The sequence below is a fragment of the Lagenorhynchus albirostris genome, chromosome 14 (assembly GCF_949774975.1).
Source record: "Lagenorhynchus albirostris chromosome 14, mLagAlb1.1, whole genome shotgun sequence".
Taxonomy (NCBI): domain Eukaryota; kingdom Metazoa; phylum Chordata; class Mammalia; order Artiodactyla; family Delphinidae; genus Lagenorhynchus; species Lagenorhynchus albirostris.
The window spans coordinates 46185336-46205652 of record NC_083108.1 but is presented as its reverse complement, the minus strand read 5'-3'; the positions used below and the strand labels follow the sequence as shown (position 1 = coordinate 46205652).

General features: G+C 43.1%; 1 protein-coding gene across 2 annotated transcripts in view; it reads right to left on the bottom strand.

Moving 5' to 3' along the window:
* Window positions 1-20317, bottom strand: part of KCTD1 (potassium channel tetramerization domain containing 1) — a 90019-nt gene that overhangs the window by 32024 nt on the left and 37678 nt on the right. For both annotated transcript variants that reach the window (XM_060121218.1, XM_060121217.1), the window contains exon 2: window positions 12372-12550. In XM_060121218.1, coding sequence (XP_059977201.1) covers window positions 12372-12535 — 164 coding nt within the window. In that variant the 5' untranslated portion in view covers window positions 12536-12550. The remainder of the gene's footprint in view (window positions 1-12371; window positions 12551-20317) is intronic.

Here is a 20317-nt window from a genome sequence, read left to right as displayed (position 1 = left end):
GGGTGGGAGTTATGGAGCACGTTCAGCTCAAATCATGGAAACAGGTCTGGGTGAGTTCAGATTCACCTCTCGGTTATGAAGCCCTCTGAACCTGGTGAGTTCCGCCACTGTTTGAAAGTGGTGGTTAGCTGTTACGCACAGTTGTAATTTATCTTCTGAATACGGGGAACACAATAAGAAAAGGTGCACAGGAGTAAAAATAATCATTACCACCAAAAAAGATAAACAGCGAGGTCATTACTAAGCAAACGGACACATGGCATTTGTTGTGGCAGCAGGAAGCCATTATCCAAGTGACTCTGTCATTTCTACTGACACTGAATCTCGATTAGATTCAGACAGTCCAGCAAAAAACTGTTATAATGGTGGGACTGAAGAAAGTTTTGGGGTTTAACTTTTTTTTTTTGCAAATGGAATTGCCACCCAGTTGGAACTTCTGGGTGTCTGCCTTTGGAGTATGACCACATGAAATGCATACGCCTTGTAAGAGCACAACTGACTTCTCATCCCTCACCACCTCTCACATCCCTCATCCTCCCACCAGGACCACCCTGGGCACATTAGAAGCCACACGTCAAGCATTAGGCACCCACTTCAGCTTGCTAATTTGGAGACAAATCGTTGCTACTTTCTATCTCCAGGCACCTTGAGAGTAACCATTCAGAAGCATAATATTGATAATTCATCAACTTGAGTCAATAAATCCTGCATTTCTAATGAAAAGAAATGGCATTTTAATGGGTTATTTATATACTGATAATAGAACAAACTGGCAGACGCAGTGAAACGGACTCTTCTAAGATCACAGCTCAAGTTTCAGCAGAGGGCATCTGGGTGTTCAGTGGACCCATAAGGGATCCTTCAGTGTGACTTTCAGAGTTTTAAGTCCTCAGAGTTCACATGCAAATTATAACATCATGTGATTTTGTTTTGAATAAATGCTTCTGTTCAGAAATTAAGGGAGGGGAAGTTTATTTTCTGCATCGGTTTAATAAAAAAGACTCCCCCAACTTGAGAATAACTTGTGCATTGTTTTATTCCAGGCAAGAACACACACAGCATAGACACCTCGCTGTATCCTGCACAGAGAGATACGGAGAGATTTCATCTCTCTGCAAAGTAGACCATAGCGGTCTGGGAAGACGGAATTAAGAGCTATATGGTAGACACAAGATCTGGGGTGTGATATTCGGCCCACAAAGCTCTCTACATAGCCAGAATGCGGTTTGTCTTTTGGAAATTCACCTAAAATTAATGTTGGTTCTCATTTGCCATAAAAAATCTCTCAAACGAAGCCCTCAGCCAGAATCAGAGTTATGTGACCAACAGAAACTACAGGATTTAAGGAACCAAAGTCACAGGAGATATGTGGGCTGGGCTGTGGAAAACAACACTGTCAATTTTAAGCCCTTCTGCTGGAACTGTTCTCAAGAACACAGTAAAGTGGAACATATTTTTCAACCTTGTAGGAAATTACCAGAATCTTCTATGAAATACCTATGAATTAACTTTTTCAAACAAGTAAATAGAACATATAGTTTATTATCAAAGTACTTCTTGTATGATGAGGCAGGAAACATGAAAGTACAATAACGAACACAGGGCAAAAACAATGCTGGCGTTGCCCAATGACACCATTTATCACGACAGATCAAAATGAGCACAGTCCGTATTATTGTCCCAAGTGCTGAGAATCCAGCCAGAAGCACTAAGAAAAGCCTCGCTCCAACACTGTGTCTCTAGCCACACCACTGCTGTCCCCGCCACGCTGCAGGGGGATGCATTGCTGCTTCACTGCCCTTCTCTGCAGATCTGTGGCCCAAACTCGGAGATGCAGGCGGATTACCTGGATGCCAATGAAAACTGCTCATTTCCCTCACATCCTGGGATACAGATGGCGGCCGGAGACAAGGAATCTGCATTCTTTCAAGCATCTGGAGATGATCCGAGGGGCTCAGGGAGGAGATTATCAGTTGGAGGAAAACATTCTGAAGGCAGGTGTCACCCTTCTGTTAATCTGGCTCATTGGTCTCTGGGTTGTGACTGGATTGATTTATTCCCTTCTCCTTACCTTCTCCCTTCAGCGTAATTAGCCTAGAAAATTTCTTTCTGGTCTCTCTCTGCCTTGAAGGAAAAAGGATGTTAATCTTTGCTGCCCAGATTGGACTAGGCTTGCCGTTACGATCTGACATCACTGTTAGCACCTGATGATTCCACATGTTTGACCTTCACACTGCAGCAGCCCTGTGATGGCTGAGCTGCTCCAGGTCAGAGCAAAACTCACTCAACTCAACTGAGCAAAACTCATTCAACATTCGACCAATATTTATCAAGCATTGCCAGGCACAGTTCAAAGCACTGAAGACTACTGGTAGATGTATTATTTGTTTTAAAACTTAAAGCGTAAGCTGAGAGGGCATGTTTTAGAAATAAATTTAAAACTTTTTGAAAACAATTTTTCTGACTGGTGCAGGCACGTGTGTTTTGTGCAGTGGTGTGGACCTGCGATAGTTTGCTATATCGCGGGGCACTCGGGTCCGCTGCTCCAGTAGCAACGGGAAAGGGAGGAGGCCAGCAGAGAGGCGGTGACTAACACATCAGTGGACCTAGATGCCCCTAACCTGATTAGCAGCCCTACGTATCCTGGCATCCGGTAGACCACTCCTTCCCGTGGGCACAGCGTGCTGGGGCTGAAGCTGGTCACTGAATGTTGTGCTAATGATTTTCTCTTCACAGGTCAACCCAGTGGCCATCAGCAGGTGGCAAGATCACTGGTCCAAGGCCAACTTTGTCCCTTGCTGTGGGATGACTGTGTGCACTGGACATGGGGGCATGAAAAAAAGAGCTTCCTGAAACCCACAGGCAAATAAGAACAAGATTCATTTATCCCATTGCCCGGTCTAAGGCGGTGCTTTGCAGACTTTTTAAAGTTATGACACACATAGAAAATGATAGCACTGTATTTGTATGACACTGGACGGCAGGAGACCAGGCCGGGAGCTCCGGCACCACGGGGGTGGCAGGGCTCACACACGCCCCAGCACTGACCCAGAGTTAGGTGAAGGCCACCTTGAGAATAAAATAGCTTGAGATATTGTAGATGAGCTGTCCCCTTGGCTAAAGCTCACCTTTAGAACACAGTTCCAGAGGGTGGGAAGATGGACTGCATAGCTGAACACGGGAAGCGTTAGCAAATCCCATGCCCAGGTCCAGACCAATGAAATCAGAAACTTTGTGGGAAGGACCAGGTTGTTTTTTGAATCCCAGATGATTCTAACATGCCCCCAGGATTGAGAAGCATGGCTATAGAAGAATTAAAAAACCAAGGCCCTGGAGTCAGAGTGGGAGTTGGAATCCTGGCTCTTCCCCATTTGCCGAATAAGACTGAACTCGTTGCTGAGCCTGGTAGAGCTGCGTGTTCTTATCTGCAACAGCCCCTCCTATAAATAGCTTATGGCGGCGCACGAATGATATAGGGAACGAGCCCAGTCCAGCTTTAAACGTAACTTTCTATTTTGAATAGCTTTATTCAATTACTTGACCTTCATTGTTTTGAGGATCTGGCCTCTGGGTACAGAATTTTACCCAGTAATTAATCCATATATCAAGCAAACTTGGGAACGTCCCCTGTGCCAGGCCCGATACTAGGTACCAAGAACACAAGGATGAGAACTAAGTAAGAAAGAGTTTTTCAGGAAGAGGGTTTCTAGCTAAGCTGAGGCTGAGTTCTCGGCAAGTGAGAAGTTAATAAGAATCGAGAACGTGACCTACAGTCCTGTCCTGAGTTGTTTCACGCTGAATACCCAGTGTTACTGCTCTGCCATCAAAGGCACCAGCACCATGTGGGGGGCGCAAGGGGGCCCTCACCTTCCTGGTCTAAGGATCAGGCTAAGGGAGCCGCCGGCCTTGTTACTGTTTACCTCCAAGGGCCTTCTGCCCACATTTATTTTAACATCTGTTAACTCTCTACTTTGGTCAACACCAAATCTAACTTCAGTCACCACCGACTGCAAAATTACAGAAAATGTACCAGAAACAATATCACGGTTGGGACTTCCCTGGTGGCGCAATGGCTAAGAATCCACCTGTCAATGCAGGGGACCCGGGCTCGATCCCTGGTCCAGGAAGATCCCACATGCCGCGGAGCAACTAAGCCCGCGAGCCACAACTACTGAGCCCGCACGCTGCAACTACTGTAGCCCGCGGGCCTAGAGCCCGTGCTCCACAACAAGAGAAACCACTGCAATGAGAAGCCTGCACACCGCAATGAAGAGTAGCCCCTGCTCGCAGCAACGAAGATCCAATGCAGCCAAATAAAGAAATAAATAAAATAAAAAGAAGTGACATTTGAACTGAGTTAATATCAAAAAAAATATCATGGTTAATATAACTAGCAAGGTGATCTGAAGATGATGGTCTGGCCTGGAGCTGTTCCACACCCATAGCCCAGACAGTAGACTTCACCCTGTACTTCCCTCCTGCTGAGATGAAGGGTGAACATATGTATTTGCCACACATCAGATAACAGGAGGTGAATCACAGAACTCAGAAGAGGCCGTTGATAAGGTGTGACCTGTGATACTGAAGCAACAACAATCTGCTTCTACATCGACTCTAAAATGTAAACTAGATTTTGTCTTGAAAATGTAGACGAACTAATAAAGATGTATCCTGAAGAAACAAACCATAGAATAAAATTATCTTTAGACTTAACATAGGAAGCAAACTACATCCCAAGGCTATTCATCCTGTTTTATTTTTCTTCCTACTTTACTTACTACCAACTCAAATATTGTTAATTGATTGTTTACTTGTTTATTGTCTGTCCTCTCCTGCCCCCAAGTAAACGACAAGAGAGCAAGGACTTTTGTTGGCCAGTGTATGCCCTGGTTGACAAGGAACACAGAATAAATCTGTAGAATGAAAAAACAGAACATGACAGGGAAAACTACAGGCCAGTACCTGTAATATGGCTGCATTTTTCTTTAAATGATTGTCGAAGATAAGACTTGATGAGCTAGATTACTTTAAAAGCTAGGCCCATGTTGTGCCCAAGTGGCAAAGTTTGCTGAATCTGCCAGCAGTGCAGCCTAAGTTACTGAAGCTGGACTTTCAACACTAAACAGAAAATCCACTTTCATCGTTTTGAAAAAAAAAAAAGTCTTTTGAAGCTGGTTTCATTTACTCTTTGCCTATATAAGTGAGGAGCAGTTTTGGAAAAGCATTATTGTAAGATGAAAAGAAGAAACAGAGCAGAGGAAAACTTGTCCCTATAATCCTGGAGAAACTTTCCATTTTTCATTGGCCAAGTGCTTTTCCTCCTTTTAATCCCTCCGTAAACTAATTTTCTTTTTTTTTTTGGTTTTAAGATCAACCAGTCAGAACTGCTCACCATTAGACTGTCCTCATTGTATGCATTTCCACAGGCGTTTTCCCAGCAGCAGGGATACGTTCTCTTTTTCCATTTGTGCTGAGACTATATATGCCGGGTTGATGTCCACTCATCTAAAAACCCCCAATAACCTATTCTGTGATTTTTTTTTAAAACTTGAGATAGATACTGAATTATAAATCATGCTGATCTAAAGAGCAGGTCATAATAAAAAGCTTTGTATTCAGTGCCATGCAATCATTCTGAAAGAAAGTTCAGGGAACTGTTTGGCCAGCAAACAGGATGCATTAATTTGGGGGCATTTTTGTTGAGATCCTGAAGCGTGAGCCTGTGTGATGAGAACGTGGGACGCACCACGTGTATCTAGGGACCGTAGCGTGAACTGGAACTGTGAAGTCAAAGCCAGAGCACGGAACCCCCAGCCCTGACACGGGATTACAGAAAACTCCCGGGGCTGGTGCACAGCAGTTACTCGGAAATCCAGACATTAGAATTCAATTGTCCTGAGCGTGCGGACCAACCCCTTAACGTTGCAAGTGCCCCACTTTTCCTTCAGTGCAGCTCCACGGAACCACCCTGGAATGGCCAGCACATCGGGGGTGAAGCCTGCCAAAACCAGATCTCTACTGGCAAGGCACACATGCCTGGCATCGCCATGCTGAAGCTCCAGATACACACACCCCTTGGGTGGCCATGGGTGTCGACTGCAACGTTGAAAGCTGAGTCTCTTGAGTTTTGCAATTACCTACATATGCCAGTGTGCTTAGTAACCGCTGCTATTTAGGAGAGACCAATTCAGCATAATCTCCTTGTGTCGGAGTTAACTCATATACTTGGTTTAAAATATACAAAAGCTCTGTCAAGCAGGCAGATCGGATGGCTCAGGGGATTGTAACAGGAGACTGTGTCTTTCACCTCTAGGTTAGTAGCTCTTTTAGCTAAGATCCCTGCCTCACTGCCACCCCATAGGTGTGGTTAACCAGCAGTATCTGCCCACTTCTTGGTTTAAAAAGTCCACATCTGAATAACCATCAATATAACTGCTGTTAATATTGTTTTCGTTCGAGGTGACAGTAAATGATGACACAGACCTAACTTTGAACTCGGACTTACGTCTTCTTTTAAAGCATAGACTATTTCTTTAATATCACACACACACGTGTGGCTAAGAAGATATTTCACTGTCAACAGCAGGAGATTTTAAAGAGGCCATGTACTTTGGTACCAATATTACTTACTTAACGACAAATTAGATACCTAGATTTTTTGTTACCAATGATGTTAGTGGGTACCTTGGATTTCTGAGTCAGATATGATCAGGTCTGTCCTTAAAATTTGGGGGGCTCAGGGCAAGAGTACAAGTGAGGTCCACCTCCCATATGCCTAGATATTTACAACTTAGAAATCAGGGTAACAAATTGTTAAATATATTCTATCTTCTTTGTATATCTATTTAAAAATATATATATATATTTGGTTTTACTTATTTGATGTAAAATCATTGCAGGTCTGAACTGGGTGTTTTTCTTGGTGACTGCAATTCAAAATAGCAACCAAAATTGGAGACTTGTAGGCTCCCCTGAAAGGGAACAGTGTTTTTCACTGAGGTGGTGTGGTTCAGCCTCTGTCTCATAAACACTTCCAAAGAACTGTTTTGCATCTCACACGAAATGTTGGTAAAGACAGACCACACCACGGATGTATGCAGTACTTCAGTTAATTTGAAGCCTTTATGTCCAGTCCTGTTAGCTAAAAACAACTCAATAGGCTTCCCTGGTGGCGCAGTGGTTAAGAATCTGCCTGCCAAGGCAGGGGACACGGATTCAAGCCCCGGTCCGGGAAGATCCCACATGCTGTGGAGCAACTAAGCCCATGCTCCACAACTACTGAGCCCACGTGCTGCAACTACTGAAGCCCGCTCGCCTACAGTCCATGCTCCGCAGCAAGAGAAGCCACCGCAACGAGAAGCCCGCGCACTGCAACGAAGAGTAGCCCCCGCTCGCTGCAACCAGAGAAAGCCCACGCACAGCAATGAAGACCCAACGCAGCCAAAAAATTAATGAAATAATAAATAAATTTATAAAAAAATAAAAACCACCCAGTAATGGAAATGAATAACAACATAAGTAATTAACCTTGTTGTAAAATATAAAAGTCAACTTGCATATTGAATCCGTACTCAGGGTGTACAAGCCAAAAAAAAGAAAAAAATAGGGCATGTGGGGGCACAGACAGTGGAACCGGGTAACCTTGCTAATTAAAGAAATGAAGATCCAAATGTATTTTCTTTGGTGGAATGGCCATTATGATATAGCATGGGAGGTTCATTAAGTAAGAGGCCTATGTTCAGTTGGAGGGACCATACAAAGCCATATGGTTAAAATCAGGACCTCTTAGGAAAATCGCAGCGTTTCCCGTTTCACTGGTCTGGGGCATGGCCTTTCATGGCCTTTTGATGCTTTGCAGGTGCTTCTAATGTTTAGCTGTGTGGTCCAAGGTACCACTTTCTGGGGACAACGTTCTAAAGGTAGCCTTTAGCCCAGAGGACAAGAAATAGAAACAGAATAAAAAGTCACCCACAATATTTCAAAATGGAGTAAAGGCCCTTTGCAGGACCTTTGAAATTATAGAAGGGCACTTTTAGGATCACTTGTTACAAACAACTTAGTACTTTTACACTACAAATGTCCGCCTGAAATCCTAGAAAAGAAAACCAAGGAAAAGGCCCTTTTCCCCACTGGGCTACACCAAGGAAAGTGTGAGCGAGCGAGGAACCAGGGTGCTCTAAGAGGGAGAGGGGGCAGGGCATGGTCCAGTAGGATGAGACGTATTCAAGACACCCAGAATCTAGAGAGCTCAACTTGGAATTACTTGTAATTCTATGGTCAGGGGCAACCTAACGTCCTACAATTTATCCCCAAAAGGTTGATATATGTGAGAGATTTTCCTAGAAGTTGGAAGGAGCATCTGACATCTGCGGAAAAAGCACGAAGAACTATTTCTTCCCTATATCTTTGACTACTAAAAGTTGTGGATGGGTCCCATTAAACTGACTGCTGCTTTGAAATGAACATTTAATTTCTTTCCAAGCACCCCCCCGCCCCCTCCCAAATCCAAGAGGAAGCAAAGCAACACACAGTGGTCCACTCAACATCCACAGCATTGTTTTCCAGCCAGTGTCATCTGCTTTAGGTGTAAGCAACAGAAACATAAATTACTTGTAGGGCTTGTTTCCAAAAGTTTGGACATAGGCTTAAAAATATCTCCTAACAAAAAAAGATGATCTTGGGATAGCTCGGCAGTTCCAAGACAGGTGGGGACATTAAAGATAAAGGACCAGGGCTTCCCTGGTGGCGCAGTGGTTGTGAGTCCGCCTGCCGATGCAGGCGACACGGGTTCGTGCCCCGGTCCGGGAGGATCCCACATGCCGCGGAGCGTTTGGGCCCGTGAGCCATGGCCGCTGAGCCTGCGCGTCCGGAGCCTGTGCTCCACAATGGGAGAGGCCACGGCAGTGAGAGGCCCGCGTACCGCAAAAAAAAAAAAAAAAAAAAAAAGATAAAGGACCAGAAGGTGCAGGCAAGGAGGCCCTTGAGCCTTTATAAATCCAGGCAAGTATCCAGAAGTGAGGCTGTTTCTGTGGTCTAGGAAATGAAGGAATGGTATATATTTGGAGTTTGGAAGGCAGTTGGAAAAGAAACAATTGCTGGGTTTGGCAGAAGATTAAGTATAAAGGCAATACAACGTGTTGGGCACAGGGCCATGTCGTGCTTTCCATAATCACATTTAATCCTCCCAATAACCTTGGAAGAAGACGTATTTGTGTCTATTTTACAAGACAGAAGACAGGCACTTAGAAATTGAACCTATCCATGGCCAAACAACTATTAAATGGGAGCATCAGCATTCAAACCTGGGACTAATGAACCACATATTATTTTTGATGTTGCTCCCAGGACACTGGGAGCACAGAGGTGACAGCGAAGCATAGAGAAAGGTCAAGAAAGAAAGATGAACAATTTTATCTTTTCTAATTAAGTTGGTGAAAGAGAAATTCAATTTATGATGCATGTAAGTATCAGGTTTCGGGAGGGGGAGGTTTAATGAGATTTTTTTAAAAATCTGTGCATATATATAGTTCAGTGCTGTGCAACAGCAATAAAGAGTGAGACACGTCTGTAATTTTGTGTTTTCTGGTAGCCACATTAAAAGAGTAAAAAGAGGGGCTTCCCTGGTGGCGCAGTGGTTGAGAGTCCGCCTGCCGATGCAGGGGACATGGGTTCGTGCCCCGGTCCGGGAAGATCCCACATGCCGCGGAGCGGCTGGGCCCGTGAGCCATGGCCACTGAGCCTGCGCGTCCAGAGCCTGTGTTCCACAATGAGAGAGGCCACAACAGTGAGAGGCCCGCGTACCACAAAAAAAAAAAAAAAGAGCGTAAAAAGAAACAGGTGAAATTAATTTTAATATATTTTATTTAACTCTATTATTATTTATATGACTCAATATATTATCATAGTATCACTCCAACATGAAATCAATATAAAATTTTTGAGATATTTCACATTTGGGGGGCACTAAGTCTTTAGAATCCAGTGTATATTTTACACTTAAAGGACATTTCAGTTTGGACCAGCCACACGTCAAGTGCTCAAAGCTGCACGTGGCTAGTGGTTCCCATATGAGACAGTACAGATACCGAGAGTGCTGAATCCGTACTGAGATCCATGAAACGCGATGCACGTCTCAGGGGGAAAATAATAAGGGACAAAAAGGGGACTCTTAGAAATACCCATGGAAAGTTGGCCTGAGGAAGGCTCTCCAAATGAAACACTATCAGAGGTCTTTAATACTGCCAAGCATCGACACGATTGAAATGGCAAATGGCTTGAGAGAGAGGAACTGAATTTACAGAGTCCCTCACTGTCTATCTTATATCACTGCCAATACGCCAAGTGACACCGGTGAGCTTCACAAAAGCCAAAACGCTGGTGGGCCTTAGGCAGTGGGAAGAGACCCACCCAGCTGCAATGAGCACGAGAAAACCTCCCATTTACACCACATGCAAATAGTGTAATGACTAACTTCCCTGCTGTATCACAGTCTAATAATCAGACTGAAGGAAAAGGCCGCCAGACCAGACCAGTGCATTCTGCTATCGTCGAAACTTGCTTTTTGACTTATGTTTGTTTGGTGACTTGCCCCCTAGAATTAAGTGTTCATCTGAAGAGGCACAGTGATTTTCTATTGTCGATGTTGGTGTTAGAAGGTTAGAAGGAATGGAAATAGACTTTTTTTAAAAAAAAGAACCTCCTTATATAATGATACTCTTAAGAAATACAACCATCATGTAACAATTTTGTAGCATCCAATAACAATGCATTTAGGGAGGGTAGAGACTCAGTAATACTAACGACTGACTGATATGATCATTTCATTTTAAAATATACATTTAAAAAAATTTTTTTTATTTTTTTGGCCATGCTGCACAGCTTGCAGGATCTTAGTTCCCTGAGCAGGGATAGAACCCATGCCCCCTGCAGTAGGAGCATGGAGCCCTAACCATTGGAACGCCAGGGAATTCCCAATACACAGGTGTTTTGGGTAACTGAATTTATAACATCTGCTTTTTAAAAATCATTTCATGTCTATTGTAGAAATGAAATCTGGAAATTGAGAGGGAAAATATTTCATCTTTTCTCAACCTTCACATTCCTTCACAAAATATCAGATAGTGAAGTGAGACTAACAAAAACCACAAAAGCAGTCTTTGTGCAGTTATGACAGTGATTTGTATGTCAGTGCTCTCTTCTTAGGCTGTAAGTTACCTGATACCTGTCATATTGTAGGAGGTTCTCAGAAGTGCAATGAGTGCTTTTCTGAAGCCCAAGTGCTGTGTTTCCATTCCATTTGAGCAGAAACAAGCAGAGAAACACCCTTTCTCCTGACATCAGCCTACGTGAGCTCATGCCTCTTCCTCTACCCACCAGCCGAGTGGGTAGATAAATTCCCTAATAGGATCTGCCTCAGCCCCCAGATCTAGGTGGAGCCAGGAGGGGTGTCCCGGGGCACAAAGTAAATTGTTTCCTTGGAAACTCCTTTAGAAAAGGCTGGGTGGCAGGACTTCCCTGGTGGTGCAGCGGTTAAGACTCCACATTCCCAGTGCAGGGGGCCCGGGTTCGATCCCTGGTCAGGGAACTAGATCCCACACACGTGCCGCCACTAAGAGTTCATATGCTGCAACTAAGAGTTCATATGCCACAACTAAGGAGCCCACTTGCCGCAACTAAGGAGCCCACCTGCCGCAGCTAAGACCCAGCCCAACCAAATAAATAAATAAACTTTTAAAAAAAGAAAAAGAAATAGGTGAGTGGGGCGTGGGAGGGGAGTTCTCATCAGTGTGGTGTACACGCCCATTTATAAACCACTCTCCCCCTTCATACCCTTTTGCTATTTGCTTATCTGCCTCGAGCGTTCATAACTTCCACTGCCCTTCATTTTTTTTTCAAACAAGGCTATCTTTCTGTACTTCTGCCAACTGTTCTAAATATACTGCCCTACTGATAAGAGTCTCTTTTTTTTTTTTTTTCTCCAGTTCACAAGTTGGGCCAACTATAAAATTCTAAGACTCGATAAGAAAGTGTGTTTTAGAAGAAGAGGACAGAAGAAAGGTCAGGGGTAGAAATCATCATCCTTTGTTTACTACGCTGAGAAACGTGAAGCTCTCAGAGGAGTGAAATATCACAGAACCCCATTCTCAGTGACACTTTCACACGTACTCGGCTAATCTCTGGATCAAACCCTGACTCGTAGGAGATTTACGGTCATGTCCCAGAGCTGCCTCCATAACAGGTGGCCCACATGATGCTTTCATGTCCTACCCCTGGCCCTGGTGAGGCTGCACTGCTAAGCTGGTCAAAGGAAAAACAGTTAGATCATCAAATACATGCACTCTGGAGCGTGACTTTGCGGCTTTTCGGATTACCTTGATTCGGGGTATTTGGTGAGGGTGGCCAGGCTGCTGGTGTACATGTGGCCGCCCACGTCGATGTGGACGGGTGCGTTGGATTTTGTGAGTTGTGCTGGAGTAGGAATGCCTTGGTTGTTCAGTGGAGATGCAGGAGATCTAGTGATCAGAGGTCTTGACATATTGGGCCGACTGTCCTATAGAGAGATAAGCAAGTTTAGACACGTCTTCTTTTGTGGAGAGAAAGGAAACCCATACATTCTACAGAAGAAGCCAGTGACTAGTGTTGATATTCGTCTGGCAATAAAATCTGGAAGATCAGCAAGCTCTCGCTTTTGTTGTAATGAATATCAAAAAGCCCCCCAAATCTGTAACAAAGAAAAGGAAAACTTCCCATGCTCAGAATCAAGGAGCTGAGCTAATGTTCATTTCACATCATCCCACACACTGTGATGGCTTATTTAACTAATGAATTCTCACATCTAACAACTGGTTAATGGCATGTGGAGAACTACTATTCGTTCCAAATGAAAAGATAACACTTAAAACAGTCCACTCTAAATAAAATACATATGCTTTATCCTTCTCTTGGAAAACGTCCTTACTGCTGTGGGCTCGGGACAAATTCAGACCTTCGGCACTTGGGTTCTGCAGAATGTTTTCTTCAATTTCTATGTTCCAAATCAGGAAGAAGAGGACATGACTGGTCTAGCCACCAGCTCACATACTCAAAGCAACCTTGCAAATAGGCACCAAAAGTTCATCAGTCAACAGATGAAAAAAAACAAAAAAAAATCAACCCACACTCTACCCATCTGGTTCCTGTTTCTCTCCCTATAAGACTATGGAGCTGAGGACACTTTGAAAAGAATGTCCCCTCCAGTGATTAAGTATGTGCTTGGGAGCCACGAGCAAGCCGCTCTTCTGCATGCTGGGCTCCTGGAAGAGATCAAGTTCCCAAGGTTGGGCTGAGGCAGACGTTCGTGTACAATGTGCTGCCCCACAGGCAACGGTACCACAGGAGCAAATGGAGCATCACGTGACGGCAGTGAGAGCGTGCTAAAGGAACTGTACCCTTGAGAAAATAAAATATGACATCCTTTCCATGGATACAATATAAATATTTCGAACACTATTCAGACATGGTTGATTGCTTTTAAATTAGAGCCCGAACCACAGACAAGTCAAGTCAGGTCTCTGGCACTCAATGAAGGGGGTCAAGTATTTAGAATCTACGATTGAGGAATAAGCTAAAATAGCACTTATGTCTGAACTCTGCTAGGCGAACGCCACAAGGATACTCGCAGATTTATAACTTAGCCAGAGATTGTTTGCAAACATGCAGACAATGTGTGGTAGCGCCAGTGATAAGGCATAATAAAGGGATTTTGAGAAATGCCTTTGATGGCGATTACAAATGGGAAGTCATCTAGTTTTTGTGCATAAAGCCCAGCATGATGAAATATAAATTTGCAAAACATCCTAGATTTTATGATCCGAAACAGCTTTAGGAGTTACCTGGGGCACAACTGTTAGACAAGTTAGCATTAACCACACGTCCACGCAAGACTGGGAACACACGTGCTTCCTGAAACTCCGCATCTACTGTGAACGGGGTGGTGATGGGGCCTTTACACAAAATATTGACCACCTGTGTGGTGCTTTTCTCCAGGCTGAATTAAACAGAGCTCAGGAACAGTCATAGAAAAAAGAGCTAATGTTTTATTTCTTAAATTGGGTGGTGGGTTCGTGGATGTTCACTGTGTTACCCTTATACATTCCTGTATATTTTTAACAATGCAAAATAGATATTAGAAAACACAAGGGATGTTTGTAACACAGAGAGAAAAGTGAAAGAGGTACTGGATAGGGGAAAAAACTAAAAAACAAGGACACAGTTGGTAGGAAATATAAAACAGTTAAGGCTGGGAAATATTCAAAGTAGCATTTTAAAATTTGGGTGTCAGAAAATGCATTTTTCCTTTAAAAATACAATCATATAACCTCAACTTTTAAGAGCTAGGTACTACCTGACTTCCTTTTAGAAAATGATTTCTTGGCTAAAGACACACACACACACACACACACACACACACACACACACACACACATCCCCGTCTCGGTTACAATTCAGTCCATCACAGCACTGCATCTTCTGTAATAGTTTTTCAGTTGGACACATTCTATATCCTGCCTCTGGGTGCTCGGGCAAAAATGAACAGTTCTGCAGGGTTAATACTGTAGTTAGACTGTGACCTCACTCAGCACAGCTCTAACTCTGTGAGGTCTACGGAGAAGGAGGAAAAAGTGAAAGCATAACTGATCGGTTGAAGGATTCCTGATTTCTCAGAATATATACCATGTACACTGAAAATCGTGTATGTATGGATATTACTAAATTTAACATTAAACCAGTGTTTCCTCAGTTGGGGGGTGAGGGGTAGTGGGGGGATTAACCCTTAAGGGCAAGGAGGAAGTTTCCTAATGGCTTGGCTCAGGCAGACGAGTAAGACTTTTTTTTTAATTGAAGTATAGTTGATTTACAATGTTGTGCTAGTTTCAGGTGTACAGCAAAGTGGTTCGGTTATTTATATGTATACACACACACACACTTTTTCAGATTCTTTTCCCTTATAGGTTATTACAAACTATGAAGTATAGTTCCCTGTGCTATACAGTAGGTCCTTGTTGGTTCTAGTAAGACTTGTCGTGTTATAATTGGTCCTTGCTGAGCCTTCCTACCTCTTCTCCGAGGCTCTCTCTTCCCATCCTGGGAGCTTTCTGTGTTCCGTATTTGTCCCGTTGGTTAGATCATTTCTAAAGCATTAACTGCTCTTAGCTAATGGAGTTAAGGGTTTCCACTCAGTATTTTCTGCACTGATGCAGGCTGAAAGAATGCATAGGCTGGGCTGGGGGAGCATATTTGGGCCGGTGGTCTTGGCACTTGCAGGAGACCCTCGGATCTATTGCATCAACTCCAGATGCTTCAGCGACACAACTCTGGCCACCTCCTCCCCTCACCAGTGACCGGAACTGAGACTTTCTCTTTTTTATCTATAGATGCTGAGGTCCCGGATGGGATGCCTGAGCCTACAGAAGCCACTTCCCTCCCAGCCTAAGGATGAAGCCAATGCCCAGGAAGGCTGATCTGGGTCCTCCCTGGCACTGCTGAGACACCAAATCAACCAACTCTCAGCCTCCAGTCTCTTGATTTCCTGATACTTGGGAAAATAAGTTCATCTTTAAAGCTGGTCTGAGTTGGGATTTCTGCTACTGATCCTGATTCCTACCCTTCCTGGATACAGCCGCCTCCCCAAGAGGTCATTCGGCTTGGTGAGACTTGGCCTGTGATGCCAAGAACAGCTGCCTGCTGCCAGACGCAGCAGAATTTTCTATCATATTATCGCCACTCTTCAACTACACTTGCCCATTTTTAATTGCTCGCCCAGCACCATCTCAGTTTGTATATGTCTTTTAGCATCTCACTTTGGATGAGACGAAAACCATGAACTTTAACCAGAGAGAGTGCAAGCGTCTGGATGCGCCAACATCACTGCTGGAGAAACAGCTCAGAGCACTGAGGTGTATTCGGAAGCGCGGCCAGACAGAAATGCGTTTCTGCTAATCCCCCTTCTGGAACAGACTCCTCATCCGGGTGGTGGGCTGGGGGAAGGAACCCCGCTCTAACATTAAGTTACTGGGTTATTGCCCCTTCCTTGTGCAGCCCACTGTTCCTTCCCTCCACAGTACCAGGCAGTGTCCCCAGGGATGGACATACACCAGCGAACAGGACAGGCTGGGCCTGTTCAGTGGGAGAGAGAAGCCAGGAAACAGGTAGGGGAAGGCCAGCAGTTTACTGTGGCAGCTTAACTGCAGGGATACATAACCCAGTCTTGGGGGGCTGGGAGGTGGGATGTGGAAGGCTCCCTGGGGACAGTCTAAGCTGAGATCTGATGGATGAGAAGTCAACTCACAGTGGGATGCAGGAAGGAGAGCACATGGTATATTCTAGAAATTAAAATTTCAGTACACTGTGAGAATTCTTCCACTTGTTTTCTTCCCAAGTATGGAGGGAAAGTGCAGGAAACGGAAGCTTGTAAGACAATGGTCTGAGGACCACAGAATTAAATGGTAACTTACAATGAAAACATAAGTAAACCCACCATAACATCCTTACAAAGGGAAAAGGGGAAGAGGAAGAGCAAGGAAGCTCATAGCCAGCTTTCTAAACAGCGCTGTCCAACAGAACTTTCTGCAGGAATGGAAACAATGTTCCACATTTGCACCATTTAGTAGGGTGGCCACAACCTCATGTGGCTATTTGAGCCCCTGAAGTGGGGCTAGGGCAACTGAGGAACTAAATTTGTAATTAGTTATTTTAATCAATTTAAATTTTAAGGTAGGTTGGCCAAGTGTGGCTCGTGGCTGTCATATTGGACAGCAGAGTAAACTCTACTTGAATTTTTCTTAATCTATGGACGCCCAAATCATGATAAACTTGAACTTATCACTCAGGGAGAAGCAGGGACATTTTAAAGTGAGTACAAATGGTCTATGACTGCCCCCCCACCCAAAACATGCATTTCCCTCTCCCCTTCTAACAGTATTTCTCCCTATTTTACTGATTTTATGAAAATAAAAGAGATTAGTAACCACATAGTGGGGATGCTGCACACACATCTCTGGATCTCAGAGAGCCAGTCCTGAGACACAAAAGCACATCCCGAATGACTCCCTTCCCCTGAGGTGACAGACAGCAAAAGGAATCTGTGATGACAAAGCTCAGAACACTGGCCACCTTTTCTGGGGGGTGGGGGGTAGCTGGCTAGGAGGGGATAAGAACAAGCCTTCTGGAGAGCTAGAAAAGTCCTGAATCTTAATCTGGGAGGTTAAACCGTTGTGCACGTATGTATGCCTAAGATTTATTCACTTGACTCTTTTTTTTTCCCGATGTGCACCATTTTTAAAGTCTTTATTGAGTTTGTTACAATATTGCTTCTGTTTTATGTTTTTGGTTTTTTGGTCAGGAGGCATGTGGGATCTTAGCTTCCTGACCAGGGATCGAACCCGTACCCCCTGCATTGGAAGGCGAAGTCTTAACCACTGGACCGCCAGGGAAGTCCCCTATTCACTTGACTCTTACATTATACTTAAAAGGAAAAAAAACCAAAAATGGTCTTGGAAGAAACTCCTCCAATCAAAACACTTTCCTGCTCAGATGGTTACTCATTTAAATTTCTGTGAAATACAGTCTTCTTTTAAAAGCCAAAAAGACGTTTATTATTCCCTCTCGTAGGATTCACCAAATCTGACTCTAATACCCTGACATGAAGCAGCACCTGAAATTCTATTTCTAATTCTTCTTTCCCTCATTTCTATCCTGTAGAGATTTTCCAGGCATGTGGATCAGTTTATCTTTAAAATTTCCATTTCCCAGCTGCTTTCAGTCTGCGGCTTCCTTGTAGCTTCATCATCTATCTCACCTATCCAGCAGAGCGGCAATGATTTTGGGGGAGGGATTTGACTTCAGGCATCTTTCAAAAGAAGCTAATGAAAACTTTGCCTCCTAAATCTAACCTTGCTGTGTGCTGTTCAAACAGGAGCCCCAGGGGCACCGCCTAGAACAAATAAGCTAAAGTTTAAACTGAAAGTTTTAATGACTTTATTTGTTAAGAATGTATGCCCCTGTCTCATGTCACATTTCACTATCAAGTAGGACTATATTACCTCTATCACTGGGAAAAGAAACAGGTTTCTTAGGGATACTTCCAGAAAAGCATGTCTATAGTAAAATATTTACCTATATTATTTGATATTATAATTCATAACATTCAACAGAGCAGCGAAGGAATTCAACACAAATCATAACTGTTCCACGTATTTCAGCCTGGGTTTAAAATACATGTATTTATATCACACACACTCTCACACACATACTCAAGTAGCTTCTAAATTATATGGAATGCACGGAGAATGGAGTGTTCTGATTGATTCTGTTTTCTGATAGTTGGCCAACCATTTAGGCCATGAGCCTGCAATCAAAGTGTCTTAGACCAGGATCCTGATTCCTAGGATGGAAATCTGTGATTACCTTGGGAGGGTTAGTTTAGAGCTGACACAATCCTGTTGGACTCACAGTCAAGGTTTTTTAGAAAGAAACATCCCTTCACTGACCATAGTTACTCAATCGGGTAGTAAGACTCTCAACCATAATGCCAACATATTTTGTAAGGGCCCTCACTGTTCCTTCATTCAAGTAGCATTGATTGGGCTCCTACTATGTGTCAAACTTTATGGTCTCTTCTGACTTTAAATAGCAGAATGACCCTGGAGAGAGAGAGGAAAAGAAATCTTTTCTTATAATTTCATATAGGTTTAAAAAAAAAAACCAACCAAGCCCTAGCATTATTTCAAAATTGAAGATTGTTTCTGTCAATCTCTGCAGTCAGCAGAGAATTAGGCTGAAAAGCCTTCTGAACATCCAAACTTGATATCAAATCTTCCATTCACTTTATTCACAGGAACTCCCTTCAAACTCATAGATCCTGCTTACTCTTAATTCAGAGACGCATAACAAGTGTGGTCATTGGTTTTCTAGCCTATACAAGAATCATCCAAAATTAAGTCATCCCCAGGTCAAACCCCAGACTAACTTAGATTGTAAAGTATATAATATATTGAAGAAAATTTTCTGCCCAAATATGATAAAGAAAAACTTTTTTTAAAGGTGAGACAAATTTCAAAAGTTTATATAGCTGGGGAAAAAATCACCTACACAGAACACCTCAAGTGTACAGGAGAAAGAGCCCTGGTTTTGGGAATCTGAAGACCTGGTTTGAGTTCAGGTTCAGCCTTTGTGTCATCTTGGAGAAGTTACCAAACCTATGGAACTCTAGTTTCCTCATCTGTAAGACAGGATGAATCTTCCCACCCCACAGAGAGATAAAGCTGGCAGTGGGTGAGATGTTTGTGAAGGCATACGATACAGTGCATGGCACAGGGAAAGACAAAGGAAGTTTCTTTCCTTCTGCACGTGAAAAATGAAATTTAATACACCAGTACACCCGATGTACAGAGAAGATGTCTATGGATCCAGTGAGTAGAGAAGTTTTAAAGCAGTTGAGGAGGTAAGACCCATGGGTGAGAAAGGCAGCGTTTTACACTGATAAAGTACTACATAGTGGGATACAGATAAATAAAAACAAAGTAGGACAGAGCATAACAACATGTGAGTTACGTGCTTTGGACAAAGCCTATAAAAGGAAGTAGAGAATGAGATCATCCCGGTAGGTTCATAAATGAAATGGCACTTGAGCTGTATTAATATTTTTTTCAGATCAAATCTTAATTTCACAGATTAAAATAAAACAGAAATAAAAAATAGGAGACTTCAAAGTTGTTTCAAAATGACTAGCAACTGTGTTAAATTAATCCGCAATTACTTCCTAATCTGAAAAAGCAAAATGTTACTCTTCTTGCCTTGGGCCAGGAGTAGGGGTTACTATTGTTTATCTATTTTAATGCACAATCTTTGCCAGATATGGAGTGAGTGCCCTCAATGTGCCTTTTTCCCCTCCAGTAATGAAATACACATCCAAGAAGTTCCTGTATTAGATTATCAAGCTGGGACCATGAAAAGAACAACCATTTGCCAAGATTTCTCTGTTTTTTTTTTTTTTCCCAAAAGCAAAGCGAATTTGTAAAACGGGAACATTTCGATAGAATTTTGCTGTGTTTATTATAGCTGGATTAATTTTTAAATTAGATTTCTTAGATATTTTTAAATGTACTTAAAACATCACAGAGTATTTTAAAATAGACATTGTAGCTCAACTATGGATATTACTGCTTTTTAAAAATTAAAACATAGCATTAAAGCGAAAGCAGGCTCCGTCACAGTTCTATAAGGAAAGGCCACTTTTTGCAAAAACATGTGTATGTACCATGAAAAAATTTGAAATTAA